This window comes from Muscardinus avellanarius (genome assembly GCF_963383645.1).
Source record: "Muscardinus avellanarius genome assembly, chromosome: 12".
Taxonomy (NCBI): Eukaryota; Metazoa; Chordata; class Mammalia; order Rodentia; family Gliridae; genus Muscardinus; species Muscardinus avellanarius.
The window spans coordinates 25,530,983-25,546,597 of record NC_137798.1 but is presented as its reverse complement, the minus strand read 5'-3'; the positions used below and the strand labels follow the sequence as shown (position 1 = coordinate 25,546,597).

Genomic DNA, 15,615 nt, shown 5'->3' with positions numbered 1-15,615 from the left:
CTGCCAGAAAAGAAGTGCAGGTCACCCCTAGGGGCCCTGGTCGGCCTTGATGTTCAGCGGAGGCCTTCAGGTCACTACCTGAGTGTAGCCTCGGCCAAATGCCTTCAGTTGCACCCCACCTTCTCTCAAAGCTAACGCAACCTGCGAGAGAGAGAAAAGCTCCCCAACGGGGAGGGGTTCCCAGAGTGGGTAACCGTTCTGGTCTAGGGTTTATATATTTAAGTCCTCTGTTACTTGGAGTCTGGGAGGTAGTTCTTGAAATTTGCATAGGGTATTTGCATGTCCTTTGAGGGGTCTCCTTCTTTCAGCAGAGGTGTCAGACTTGCTCCAGGGATGTCTCCTGGGTTTGTTGATTAGTAAACAGATGGCTTTGTGAATCTTTAGTCATTCTTATCTCTGAACCTTGGAAGGGCTGGTCTCTTTTTTAGAAGCCTTAGAAGTTTCATTGCCCCTCAGGAAATTAAGTTTTTCTACCAAGGCCTCTTCCCTACCTGCCTACTTCCCTTCTCCCTCCTCACCACCACCACCTTTGTAGTCCAAGCCACTGTAGCTCTCACCTGCATCACTGAGGTAACCCTGCATCCAATCTCTGTGTTTTGTGTCTGTGCCTTTAAATTGATTTTCAACAGGGAAGTCAGAACAGTCCATTTAAAACCCGCTATGAGCTTGACATTCCACTGCTTAAATCCCTCTGTGCATTTCCATTTCATCCAGCATAAAATCAAACTCCTTGCCACAGCTTTAAAAGCCCTGGCATGGTTTCGCCCATTCTGGGACTCTGCTCCTTGACTCTCTCCTGTCCCTTTCCCTGTACTCATCTACCCCAGCTTCATCCGCCTCTGCAGACCCACCCACGGCGTGCCCCTGGGCTCACCTCTCTGCCCGAACCATAGCTCCCTGGTGCCTGCAAGCTCCCTGCACAGAGGCCAGCGTTCAGGCCTCTGCAGATGAACAGCCCCTCCCCTCTGCCCTCTGCCCTCTGCCCTCTGCCCCCTTTCCCTACTTTAATTTTCTCCACTGCACATACCACCATCTGACTTTTGCTGCTGTTTTTTCCTTTTAGTTAATTTTCTGATCCCAACCCCAGAATGAAAGACCACAGGTCCTGTTTACAGTAGAAGTGTTGGAGGCTGAAACAGTTCTCAACCCCCAGTAGAAAATAAATATTTAGCCAATGAATTGCGTGAGTTTTTTCTAAATTATAATTATTAGTGAATATTAGTTGTACAAAACAATGGGTTTTATTGTGACAATTTTGCACCTGCATATGACATATGTGGCTGTTTCTACCCTCCTGGTTTCCCTCCCACCAGCCCCCTTCCTTCCCTAATTGTTTCTTTCTACTATTTATTTATTTATTTATTTTTGTGGGTCTGGGGATGGAACCCAGGGTCATTTGACCTCCGAGCTACACCCCCGGCCCTTTTTTTTTTTTTTTTTTTTTTGTGGGTCTGGAGATGGAACCTAGGGGCATTTGACCTCTGAGCTATACCCCCTGCCCTATTTTTTATTCTTTATTTTGAAACTGGGTCTCACTGAGTTGTAGAGGGCCTCACTGAGTAGCCGAGGCTGTCCACGAACCACGATCCTCAGGTCTCAGCCTCCCGAATGCTGGGATTACAAGCGTGCGCCACCATGCCCGGCTATCCCTTTCTCTGTTCGTGTTCTTTTTTCCTTTCTGTGTTTGGCTTGCCTTTCTGAGTTTGGCTTGCTTTGCTTTGCACGATCACGTCCAGTCCCATCTGTTTTCCTGCAAATGACAGGATTTTATTCTTCTTTATAGCTGATTAATACACCGTTGTGTGATACACAGTTTTCTCTCTCTGTTCACCTACTGAGGGGCGTCTGGGCTGATTGCATAGCTTGCCCATTGTGAACAGTGTTGTTATAGTGATTTACAACAACAATGGCAGAGTTACTGTTATAAATCAAAAGGTCAGAGCCAGGCGTGGTGGCGCACGCTTGTCATCCCAGCATCGGGAGGCTGAGACCTGGAGGATCGCAGCTCACGGCCAGCCTCAGCTACTCAGTGAGGCCCTCTGCAACTCAATGAGACCCTGTTTCAAAATAAAGAATAAAAAATAGGGCAGGGGGTGTAGCTTGGAGGTCAAATACCCCTGGGTTCCATCCCCAGACCCGCAAAAAAAAAAAAAAAAAATAAATAAAATAAAATAAATAAATAAAAGGTCAGAGCCGGGCGTGGTGGCCCACGCTTGTAATCCCAGCATCGGGAGGCTGAGACAGGAGGATCGCAGTTCCAGAACAGCCTCAGCTACTCAGTGAGGCCCTCTGCAACTCAGTGAGACCCTGTTTCAAAATAAAGAATAAAATATAGGGCTGGGGATGTAGCTCTTATGGCCTTTTTATTTTATTTTATTGCGGTATTTGGGATGGAACCCTGGGGCATTCGACCTCCGAACTACACCCCTTGCCCTATTTGTTATTCTTTTATTTTGAAACAGGGTCTCAACTAAGTTGCAGACAGCCTCACTAAGTAGCTGAGGCTGTCCGCAAGGCAGGAGTGGAACTCATAGGGAAGAGAGCCCACTGCGTTGGAGAGACTTGGACCCTAGCTTGAGCTAGCTCCCCAATAAACCCCTTCTTGTTTACATTATTGTGTGTGGTGGTGGTCTCTCTCCCCCTGGGGTCCCGGACTTTGAGTATAACAGTGGGAAGGCTTGTCTAAGGAAAAGAAGAATCCACAGGCTCTAACCAGGCAGAGATCGGAGGGGGAGTACAGTGAAGAATGTTCCTTAATAAGAGAATGAGATGTACTAAAACTCTTGAGTTGGAAGGAGTCTTGCTGAATTCAGAGACTAAAAATAAGAGCGTGTAGCAAGAATATGGATGTGGAGGGAGAGTGGACTTTTAAGTGAGCTGTCTGTGAAAGTAGAGGAGGTCAGGGCTGCGGCTATTATTTTAAAACTAATGATAAAGCCAGGCACGGTGGCATATACCTGTAAACCCAGTATTTGGGAGGTTGAGACAGTAGGATCACAGGTTTGACGTCAACCTCAGCAATTTAGCAAGCCCCCCCCAAACTGGCACTTTTTAGGTGGGATTGGAAGGGGACATCCCAGGCACATAACTGGATTTGTGTTCTAAAAAGTTTTCTGCCATGTGCAAGAGTTGGCGAGAAGCCGGAGAGCTGGGCCAGCTTTCCAACAGGCTGTCATGGAGCCTGCTCCAGAGAAAGAAACAGCCGGGTGAGCTTTATCTCGAGCTCCTCAGTCCCACCACTCTGCCAACTCCTGTGGCTAAGCCTCAGGTCACAGCAGGTCAGTGGCAGAAGCCCAGCTTTCCTGACCCCAGGCGGTGGCCCACCCTCCTCAGCACGAGGGCTTTCCCTTTGTTTGTTAATTTGTTTTGTTTTGAACACATTCGGAGCCTTGATGGTTATTTGAGTTGGAGGAAAATCATTCGGGTTTTTCAGGGAAGTGGGAACTTGTCCAGAGGCGAGCAGAGCCTGGGAGAGGTGCCAGTGCCGTGAAGGCCTGGGAGAGCCCCAGGGAGCAGGCTGACCTTCTCTGTGACACTGGAGGGGGCTGTTGGGGACCCACCTGGGGCACAGGTGAGAAGCAGATATGCTAAGATCAAAGCATTCTTAGTCCTGGGTTATGGAGGGACAGGGATAGCCTCCCGCAAAGCTGCTGGAGAGGCAGCTTAGGGCAACCTCACCTTGATCTCATCTCTCTCGGACTATTACCTGGCAGCAGTCATTCCAGGAACACAAGAAAAATTACAAAACAAGAAATGGTCTGGCTTCCCCCCTAAGGAGGAACAGGCCCTGCTTCCCATGTGCATAGCCCGGGGCTGTGACTCTGAGTCGGAGCATGTCCTGTCCAAGAGCGGGGGCAGCTTGTTCTTGGACAGGTGAACACCCTGGTCTGTTCACCTTGCGTGGAAAGGGGACGGGGGAGGTGGTGGGAGGGATTTGGGAGAGTGCCCAGGAGCTTGTGAGCATGGTGCATGCATCCTTCAGTTAACAGCTGGTCTAGAAAACAGGTCTGCAATGGCTGAAAGTAGCTGAACCTCAGGAACCCCTCCAGGATACGGTGCCTCATGCCTGTCCCCCAGCAGCGGTTGCTCTTGGCATAAGGAGGTACACCGCTATTACCAGTCATCAATGTATCAGTATTGGGAATGGCCTAGGAAGAGCTGAGAAAGCTCTGATTATTATTAATAAATATATCTGTGGAAGGACTTGGTTTCTGCCAAGAAGCAGGCAGCTATTGTAATGTAAATATATCTAGCTAAAGGTAATTAACAAGTGGAAAGAGACGGGAAGCTAGGACTTCCTCATTCTAAATACAGCTTTACATAATAATTCGCATCTAGTTTGGATGGGAGGAGGGCATTGACCTTCGGGGAAAGGAGAAACCTGAGCGTAGACCAAAGTTTGGTGGGAAAATCAAGGGGAGGGACTTTACCTATGTCAGAGTTACGTGGAACAAGATGGAGGGCCTGATGTCTATAAAAAGTATTCTGGGTTTTGTATTTTGGTGAATTCATTCTAAACACGCCCCATGTATTCTTCTGTATTTCTATCTTTTTAATAAACTCCTTTAAATCTTCAGCAAGAGTCTGGGCTATTGCATGTCTATCCTTAGCTCAAGACAAGAACCCGCGGTATTTTTGAGGGTATTGTTTCCAGGGGTCTAACAAAGGTCCCCAGGGACTGTTCCCCTAAACGATAACCCTCACCCCAAATGGTAACATTCATCTTTCACCATAACATCAATTAATTATCTAGGCCAATTCACAGGAATGCTCCTCTGAATTCATGCCTAGTCAGAGCTCCCCACTTTGGGGTCTGCATCCAGTCCCCTCTCCATTTCCCTGTGGCTCATCCTGGCTTCAGGCTGGGAGGCAGAGTCCATCTCCTTATTTCCTTACTGTGCAGGAAAATACAACTCATAGTCAGAGAACTGTCATCTTGGACAAGAGCTGCTGGGTTTCTTTGTTTATATGTTTGTTTTGGTGCTGGGATTGAACCCAGGGACATTCTACCTCTGAGCTATATCCCCAGCACTATTTTTTATTTTGAAAGTGTCTTACTAAATTGCTGAGGCTGGCCTTGAAACAACAATCTTCCTGTCTCAGCCTCTCAAGTACAAGGATTACAGGTGTGTGCCACCACGCCCAGCTTGGGTCCTTTTAATTAAGTGACAAGTTGGGTCCCTCCCCCCTTCCCCGCAGGAGGCGGAACCCTGGAGAAGGAGGAGGAGAGTCTGCTAGGCAGGCAGTATCGCAAGGCAGGTGGTATGGCGAGAGAAGTGGCGTTCCCACGCTTAGTCCCACCCCCAAGATGTCTACCTTAAAAGAGAGGCTTTTCCCTTCTAGCCTTGGATGGACCCGCTGGTCAATTGGGACTGGCCATCCCCCATCCCCGAGAGGACCGCACCCACCATTAAAAGCTGATACAATGCAAACTGGTCTCCTCTCATGTCTTTACACCGCCTGTCCACCCAAAGCCTAACATTAAGCTGAATACCTTAGTTTGTAAAAAGCAAGTGGGACCTTATAGATAGTCAAATTCTTCCTTTATTCTCTTCTACCCCCCACCCCCTTTTGTTTTTGGTGGTACTGGGGTTCCTGGAAAACCTTCTACCTCCGGGCGACACTCCCAGACCTATTTTTTTATACTTTTTTTAAAATTTGGAAACAGGGTTTCTTAAGCCAGCGTGGCTGGCTTTGAACCTGCGCGATCCTCCTGTCTCCGCCTCCCAAGCGCGGGGATTACAAGCGTGCACCACCACGGCTGGCTTAATGGAAACATTTTTTGATACCTGAGCTTGCCCTGGGTTATGGGGGCTCGAGTGAGCCCGTGCAGCATTGCTAATGGCAGCCTACGTTCACGGTGAGAAGGAAGCTCTGGAGCTCACTGCCTCACTCTCTCCAGAGAGTAGGGAGGCTCCTAAGTGAACAGGGGTGCAAAGCAAAACAAAACAGGCCCTGCTCAGGACTGCTTCCAACTTCTTAGTCTTAAGTGAGGTGCTGAAACGTGGCTTCTGGGTGATAGACACAGGAAGGGAGGATTAGAAACTGTGGTAGAGAGCCAGACGCGGTGGCCCGTGCCTGTAACACCAGGCCTGGGAGGCTGACACTGGAGGATCACAGGTTCAAGGCCAGTCTTAGTAACTTAGTGAGACCCTGTTTCAAAAAAATAAAATAAAATAAAAAGGACTGGGGGGTGTAGCTCTGTGGTAGACTGCCTCTGGGTTCAATTCCCAGCACCAAGGCAGCGGGGGGTGGGGGGTGGGGGGGTGGGGGTGGGGGGTGGGGGGGTGGGTGGGGGGGTGAGGGAGGGGAGAGAGAAGGGGAAGGAGAGGAGCACCTTCTGCTGCGCATGACCACATGGCCTTCTCTCCTGGAATCCAGGGCCTCCCAGCTCTACCCATGGCGGGTTCTCCCTTGCCCCTTCCAAGTGCTGGAGTCCACCTTGCGCCCTGCTGAACTCTGCTCAGGACCCTGATGAACTACTTTCCAGAACTGCTGAAAAAATGTGCTGTTAAGATCTCTGCCTGAGAAACAGACTCCCCTACATCCCCATGGTGTGCTTCCGGGGGAGGAGCCCTCTCCAGGAGCACCCCATCCTGCAGGGCAGGCTCTTCCCCCGTGGAGGCTACCAGGACAGTGCTCCAATGCAGAGTTTTCGACTGGGTACTGAGTGTCCCCTCTACTCATCAATGGGCTTTGTTGTGGACGAGTGCAACGCTTAGAAATGAACATGCTGTTTACCAATTTGAGGGTCATCTATTGGGAATGGATGATAAATGCAGATTCCAGGACCTTACCTGCAGAGACTATGATTCAACCGCTATGGGTTAAGGCCCAGGTATATATATATATTACTAGTCTCCAAGAAACTGATGGATTAGACTTAGTTTTATCCTCCCATTTTTTTTTTTTTTTTAAATCTAGAGGAGCCAGAAAGTTGGTGGCCGCGGGCTGGCGGTAGAGTCATTAGCCCTTCCCAATTATACGCTCAGCCTCTACCATTCCTATCCTTTGAAATGGGTGATTTGTAGTTTTCAGTTTTATCTAACACACTCGGAAAATGTATGTATCTTCAGGAAGAGCCACCATAGCCAGCTAATTTGTGGTACTTTTAAACTTGTGTGTTTTTCTTTTTTTTTTATGTTCGTGGCACTGGGGGTGGAACCCAGGGGCTTTCTACCTCCAGGCTATACTCCCAGACCTATTTTGTATTTTATTTGGAAACAGGGTCTCACTAAGTTGCTGAGAGCCTGTGCGATCTTCCCGTCTCAGTCTCCCAAGCACAGGGATTACAAGCGTGCGCCAGCATGCCGGGCCAAACTTGTGTGTGTGTGTGTGTGTGTGTGTGTGTGTGTGTGTGTGTGTGTGTTTCCTTAAATAAACTAGAAGTTAAATCTTATATTACTATCCTTTTTTGTGTGTGTGTGGGTCTGGGGATGGAACCCAGGGGCATTCGACCTCTGAGCTGCACCCCCTGCCCTGTTTTTTATTCTTTATTTTGAAACAGGGTCTCACCAAGTTGCAAAGGGCCTCACAGCTGAGGCTGTGAACCCAGATCCTCCAGTCTCAGCCTCCCCAATGCTGGGATCACTAGTGTGTGTGACCACGCCTGCAAACTAGAAGTTAAATCTAAACTTGACGTTGAGTGTTAGGCTTCATTAATTATCAACTTAATTAATTTAAGCTCAGTTCTTTGGTATGACAACATAAACAGTGCTGTGTGTTCCTGTTGGACCATTAGGCCCACAGCTGGGTAACCGTCTCCCTGCTCTCAGTCACGTGTGGATGTGGGGCCCACCGCAGTTTCCAAGAAGCCTCTCCCCTCCTAACAGTCGTATCCCCCAGTAAATAATTTTTGCTTGACTTCATAATGTCATCAGTGATTGTAGAGTGGCGGTTTTCTAATTTTATAATTATTTTCATGTATATTAGTTGCCGTTGTTCTCTGAAGAACTTTCCCTTAGTACAGGAAAGCTATTTGGTTAACCTGAAATGGAGTTCTTACAACCTAGGCAGAATGAAAGTATCATTTATATATTTTATTTTTTGTTTTTTAAAAATTTATTTTTATTGGTGCATTGTAATCATATATCACATTGGAATACAAGACTTGAGAGGATATACAAGCACACATCATCCAATTAGCTCTCATCCAGTCCCCATCCCATTCCCTCCCCCTCCCTCTATCCCATGCTTGTTTGGTGATTAACTTTGATACATTTGTTTATGTACCTCCTGCTTTTTAAAGAGGCTCCATCCTCCTCTATTCCATACCCTCTGATTGGTCACCTTAGTTGCTTCACTATAGGGCCCTTTCTATAGCTCGACCTCTTCCTGTTGCCCCTTTCCTCCTATTTTTTGCTAGGAATTAGGGGAAGCGTCTGCTTTTTATTTTCTGTGATATTTCTCTGTGCATGCCGCGTTGCAAATACCGATCCCACTCTTGACGGCCCCAGTTGTGGCCTGGCTACCCAGTGGACTGATCCAGACCTTGATTCAGAGTCAGGGGAGGAGAGAGGTGTTCTGTTAAATAATATACGAATGATAAATTTCCCTTACAACTGGCAGCATTGTAAAGCACTGTACAATGGACAGAAACGCTATGAAGTGGGCGACTGAGGTTATTACATCTGAATACAGGAATGAGTCGCAATTTTGGATCTGAATCCTAGAAGTTTTGTTGTTGTTGCTTATTTTGGGTACGGGGAATTCTACCTTAGAGCTACACTTCCAGCCCTGTTTAATTTTTTTTTTTTTAATTTTGAAACAGAGTCTTGTTATGTTGCTGAGGGTATTGCTAAATTGATAAGGTTGAACTTGAAGCTGCTATCCTCCTATGTCAGCCTTCCAAGTACTGAAATTACAAGTGTGCACCACCATGCCCGGCTCCCAGGAGTTTTTATAAGAGATGCAAATGAAAATGTCTGTTCCTTAGTTACTACTGTTGGCCAACACATGTCCCACAGTGAAAAGGAGGGACAAGGACAGTATACTTTTCAGGTTCCCCAGCTGGGGAGGCAGAGGAAACATTAATAATGACACAAGGTGAAATTCTCTCCAGCTTAGTAGGACAGAAGACTCAGAATTGGTTTTCCCATAATAAAATAGCAATAAAGTAGCTGGGCGTGGTGGCGCATGCTTGTAATCTCAGCATTCGGGAGGCTGAGACAGGAGGAGCACAGTTCGAGGACAGCCTCAGCTACTTAGTGAGGCCCTCCGCAACTCATGAGACTCTGTCTCAAAATAAAGAATAAAAAATAGGGCAGGGGCTATAGCTTGGAGGTAGACTGTCCCTGGGTTCCATCTCCAGACCTGCAAAAAAAAAAGAGGAGCAATAAAGTGATGTAAATTCTCTTGTCCAAGCTTGTGGAACAAGATTTGCCATCTGCTAGGTGGCAAAATATTGCTATTGACAATATTCACAACATTGCACTGACTTTTGAAGCAAATGGATGCTCGGGAGGCGACTTTATTTGTTCACAGGACAAGTAAAATGAAGATGGAGGGATGAAGCCAGGTGTGGTGGCGCACACCTGTAATCCCAGTCCTTGGGATGGCAGGTTTGAGGCCAGTCTCAGCTACTTAATGAGACCCTGTTTCAGAATAAAAAAAAAAAATAAAACAGATCTAGGGGTGTAGTGTAGCTCAGAGGTAGAGTGCTACTGGGTTCATTCTAAAGTAACACACACACACACACACACACACACACACACACACACGCTTAGTAACACCCATTTATTTTTGTCCTGAATCTGAGAGTGGACTGTGCTCTTGTCCACTCTGAGAGGGAGGCAGCTCTTGCCTGAGCACTTGTAGGAACATGGCGGCTGGAGCTGGGCACCCCGCATGCCTCTTCGCTCACCTGTCTGACACTGGGGGCTGAGAAGGCTCCAGCCTTAGGGACCTACACAGCTGCAGAGTGCCTTGGCCTCTCCCTGCCCTTGTGGTCTCCCTTTGGGGCAGCTTCGATGAGGTCAAACTGGGCATGAAGCCAGCAATGAAAACTGGTTTTCAGAGTAAATGTCCCCAAAGAGCTGCCCCCAGGTGGAACACCTGGCCTCAGAAGCCATCTGGGATCACTTCCGCCATGCTGGAGGATGGGGAGCCAGCCCAGGAGCCCAGCCGCGCTCACAGGAAAGGGCGCAGAGGAGGCTTCTTGGTTGTCAATAGGAAGTGTTTGTGGCCCTTTTCTTGGGAAATACGCTCTGCTACAAGCCTTTCTTTTTTTTTTTTTTTTTTTTTGGTGGTACTGGGGGTGGAACCCAGAGGTTTTCTACCTCCGGGCTATACTCCCAGACCCATTTTATATTTTACTTGGAAACAGGGTCTCACTAAGTTGCTGAGAGCCTCACTAAGTAGCTGAGGCTGGCTTCGAAGCGTGCGCCACCACACCCGGCTCTGCTAGGAGGCTTAAACTGAGCCGGTAGTAGAGATCCCGGAAGTCATACGTGGGAGGCGGGCTTCATTTCTGGTACATGAAATCCCATAGTTTCTTGTAGGAGACTTGAAACCGCTGGAGCTGGACTTTCTTTCTTTCTTTCTTTCTTTCTTTCTTTCTTTCTTTCTTTCTTTCTGGTACTGGGGGTGGAATCCAGAGGCTTTTCTACCTCCAGGCTATACTCCCAGACCTATTTTTATACTTTATTTGGAAACAGGGTCTCACTAAGTTGCTGAGAGCTCCCTAAGCAGCTGAGGCTGGCTTTGAACCTACGTGATCCTCCTGTCTCAGCCTCCCAAGCGCGGGGATTACAAGCGTGTGCCACCACGCCCGGCTTGGACATCTCTTTTATCCCATGGCCTCTCAGCATGGCCTCAGCACGGGTGGACTCTGCGCACGGTGGCCGCAGTAACCCAGGGTGGGTGTCCACTTCCTCGGCCGGCACCTTGAGGCCACCGCCAGGATCGGTCGCCTCCAGAGCGGGGTGGGTCTCGCAATCCCTGCACTGACATTCTCATATCCCTTTTATCTATCTGATTTTACTGTTTTTCTCTTTTATTCTTCATTTCTGCCTCTGTTTCTCTCAACTTTCTGTTTGGACGATCACAAAGTCTCAGGGTAGTCCTGTTCTTAATTTCGCCAAATATTCCCAGATTACTTGTAGTATTTCATGCCTAGCAATAACATTTTTTTTAAATCAATACTTGATATTGTTTGATCTTCTAACCTTTGATAATCTGATGGTTATGCACTGGTGTCTTTTTGTTATTTTTGCCTCCATCTCCTTGACTACTAGTGAAGCTGAGCATTGCTGTTACCAATCTGGCTTCATCTTCTGAAAATGGCTTTTCAAAGTTTCTGCCAATTTTTTCCTTTGGGGTTTTCTGTCTTTTTATTGCTGATGTGGGGGAGTCCCATAGATCTTGATGTCCACTGTTAGTTGGTTTTAGATAGTACAACTATTTTCTTCCAGGATACTACCACTAGTTATCCTCTGGACTCAGTCTCAACTCTGTGGAGGGTGATCCTCTGAAATATAGGGACGGGTGTAGTCACCCTTGTCGGGTTGCCTTTTGCAGTAGGGATCGCTTCCCTGTCTATAAGCAGCATTGCATCTGTAGTCTGGCCACATGAAAGTACTAGTGGAAAATCATGAACACGTTACAGTACCTGGATACACTTCTCTCTAATCAATGGAAATATTTCTGCAACAGGATGTTAATTAGAATATTTATTAAGTTAATTATGTATGTGTATCTCTGGGGACTTATGCAACACATATCCAAGAGAAGATAACTTGAATCCTGACAGGACACTCAGACTGAAAATTTTTGGAAATGAAACAATAAACTTCTGGCTGCTCATTTTCATGGTCTGAAGTTACACTTTTAGTGTGTGTTTGTGTGTGTGTGTGTGTGTGTGTGTGTGTGTGTGCTACTGGGGATGGAACCCAGGGGCATTCTACCTCGAGCTACACCCCCAGCTCTATTTTATATTTATTTTTTATTTTTTGAAGTACTGGGGATGGAACTCAGGGGCATTTTACCTCCAAGTTACACTTCTAGCCCTATTTTTATTCTTTATTTTGAAACAGGGTCTCACTGAGTCACAAAGGGCCTCACTAAGTAGCTGAGGCTGTCTGTGAACTGTGATACTCCTGTTTTAGCCTCCCAAATGCTGGGATTACAGGCATGTGCCAACAGACCTGGCTTCCTATTTTTTATTCTTTATTTTGAAACAGGGTCTCACTAAGGTGTGGAGGACCTCACTAAGTAGCTGAGGCTGGCTGAGAACCTGTGATTCTCCTGTCTCAGCCTCCCAAATTCCGGGATTACAAGCGTGTGCCACCATGCCTGGCTGAGACCTTGTTTTAAGATAAAAAATAAAATAAGACTGGGGGTATGGCTTGGAGGTAGAATACCCCTGGGTTCAACCCTTTGTAACGCGCGCACACACACACACACACACACACACACACACACGATGTGTTCTCTTTGTACTGGGGATGTATAGGCATGCACCACCTCACCTGGCTGAGACATATTCTTTGAGGCATTTCCCAGAACTTTCTGTTCTTCCTTAACTATTTCCCCCCCACAATGATTTACTTCTTACCAATTAGAAAGACACAGATGTGCAGAGGAGATTTTATAGCTATCTTTTCATCAGAGGGCCTTAGGTGAGTGTGGCTCAGTAGCAGAGTGCTTGCCTACCATGCATAAGGCTCTTGGTTCAATTCCCAGCAACACACACACACACACACACACACACACACACACACACACACACAAGAAATTCCTGTATCAATTTACAGGGAGATGAGAGCAACAATGGGAAAATGTCTATTGTCTCTGTAGCCTGAGCGAGTGTTTTTTCTAAGCCCTCATCCACTGATTTCCCATGAAGGCTCCCTAAGTATCTAATAATGTGTTTTACCAAATTTTCCTGCATCCTCGAATCACTTGGGGCTCTCTTGATCACTCCCAAATCAAAGCTACACCCGATATCAATTAAAGTGGAATGAATCAGGGTGGAAGCCAACATTTTGTTTTAAATCCCAGGTGTTTCCAATGTTCATCAGAGTTTGAAAACTATTGTTATACTCTTCAGAAGCCTCAGGCTTTATCAAGATTAATGTTAATGCTACAGAATTCCTTTTGCCCGGTCCCATCATTTGGGAACGAAGCTTGCTGGAACTAGCATCCAGGCGTTCAGCACTGAGATGAGACTCTTGTTACTCTTGCGATGTTCCATCTCCACCTTAACTTTTCTGCAACTTATTTCTTTAACAACAAGAAAATCATAGCTCCTTCACGGATTTGCAGTAAGAACTGATTGAAAATGTAGACAACTGGCAGTATGGTGGCTGGCACACACCAGGACTCCACTAAATGTTTCCAAAGTCCCTCTTGCTTCAGAGAACCGGTTTCAGCTCTGCCTTCCCCACCTGCCCCGCTGAGGGTAACTTCTCTTCCTTCCCAATGGCACCCAAGCGCGCTGCTCGATGGGTCCCTCCCTTTCTGCTCTTTTCTCTTGAGCCTTCTCCACACCCACTGGCTCCCTCTCAGTTATTGTCGGGGAACAGCGCGACACTCAGGATTTCTGCAGATCCATGATCAAAAGGATATGTTACCCGTGAGGGCAAAGGCGAAACCGGCAGGTGAGAGCCGCGTGCGCAGACCCAAGCAGGGTCCCGCCAGCGAGGGAGTGGGAAGGAGCTGGGGCAGGGATGGGCACGCGGCTGATGGCGCGCTGGCGAGTTGGGTGGGATTAGGGGTGAGAAAACTGCGGGAAAGGAAGTCATTCGGCAACTGTATAAAGAAACAACCTGGCATGGTGCCTCCGAACACCTTCTGTTTGCTTAGCTCTGTGTTGGGTATTTTGCAGGCTCTGGGAGAAAAAGGAGATGTACTTGCTGTCAAGAACAAACACAATGGGAATAATTAGAAAACCATTAGTCATTAAACTGAGTGCTAACTAGTCTGAAAGGGCTTTTCTTGGGAAGATCCAGCTAGATCTTGCAAGGGCAACATCACCACGACGACCACCACCACCACCACCACCACCATCATCATCATCATTATTTAGTTACTGGAGATTGAACCCAGGAGTGTTCTACCTCTAAGCTACACTCCAGCCCCTCGCTTCTTTTTTCTTATTTTATTTATTTATTTATTTATTTTTGCAGTACTAGGGATGGAACTCAGCGACTTCTACCTCCGAGCTATACCTCAGCCCTATTGTTTATTCTTTATTTTGAAACATAGTCTCACTAAGTTGCAGAGGACCTCACTAAATAGCTGAGGCTGTCCACAAACCCGGATCTTCCTGTTTCAGCCTTCTAAATGCTGGGATTGTAAGTGTGCGCCACCATGCCTGGCTTCTTTTCTTAATTTTGAAACAGGGTTTTGCTAAGTTGCTGAGGCTGGCCTCAAATCTGTGATCCTCCCATCTCAGCCTCCCAAGGAATGGGATTACAGGCGTGCACCACCATGCTTGGCCAAACACGATTTTTAATTAGCAGAGGGAAGGAAATAAAGTATTCTGAAAGGATGGAGGGTAGCCAGGGGTCGAAGCGGGAGGAATCTGACTACCATCTGCTTCTTTCTGTCTCCCTTACCTAAAAGGAGTTAAACCCACAGATGTGAAGGAACTCATACCCCTCATGATTCTAATGGTGATCGTCTATTTGGTGCTTCTGTTCTGGGAAAATGAGCTGGATGAGGATGTCATGATGTCATCCATAGAGCACTTGCATGTGGACTACCCCCAGAGTGGTGTTCCTGTAAGATACTGCAACCACATGATCCTACAGAGAGTCATCAGGAAGCCTGACTACACCTGCAAACAGGAGCATGTCTTCATCCACGAGAGGCCGCAAAAAATCAATAGCATTTGCTCTTCGGGCAAGGAGGTGGTATGCCAAAACAGGTCCACTGTCTTCTGCCTCCAGAGTAAGACAAAGTTCAGAATTACAGTTTGTCAACTCATTGAAGGCACCAGATATCCTGCCTGCAGGTACCAAATTTCATCCCCCTCAGAGGGGTTCGTTCTGGTCACTTGCGATGATTTGGGGCCCGTTCAATTTCAAGGCTATGTGCAATGACCGGAGAGCAGCGCCCGCGCCTGCATCTGCAGCCCTCCCGCGTCTCTCTCAGCAGCTCCGGTGGCTGTCCCCGGGCAGACCTGGACTGTGGACATGGGTAACGCCGTGATGATATGGGTGGCCACGGGCAGATGAATTCATCCCTCCCGTATTACTGAGTTGGGGTCACTTCATTCTGCTTCAATAAACAAATCTTTACTGAATTAAATAATAAACTCTTCATGCGCTTGCTTCTTTCCTTCTTTTTTTCTTTTCTTTTCTTTTCTTTTTTTTTTTTTTTTTGGCCCCTTATCTTAAAGTCTTTGATAAGAGCCCAGAAAGAATCTAAGGGAGTCTGAGAGTAATAGGCTCGGTGTGTGAGACCATGCTTCAGGTGCAGAATTTAAGAGGCCACCTGCAATAGTCTAGATTAACAACGTTTCAATTAAATAGTTTTGGGGGCACTCTGGGTTGAACCTGGGACATCCTACTCCTGAACTATACCCAAGCCTTTTATTTATTTATTTTTATATGTTATCAGGAATTGGACCCAGGGAGATTCTACCTCCAAGCTACACCCTCAGCTCTAATT

The 15,615-nt window shown here is 47.1% G+C and overlaps 1 protein-coding gene across 1 annotated transcript; it reads left to right on the top strand.

The window, feature by feature from the left end:
- Positions 1-13,564: 13,564 nt before the first annotated feature.
- On the top strand, positions 13,565-15,044 carry RNASE12 (ribonuclease A family member 12 (inactive); the record flags this gene model as incomplete). Its single annotated transcript, XM_080707075.1, has 2 exons — positions 13,565-13,598; positions 14,566-15,044. The coding sequence occupies 2 exons, from the start codon at positions 13,565-13,567 to the stop codon at positions 15,042-15,044; spliced, it is 513 nt and encodes a 170-aa protein (XP_080563201.1).
- Between the last annotated feature and the right edge of the window lie 571 nt (positions 15,045-15,615).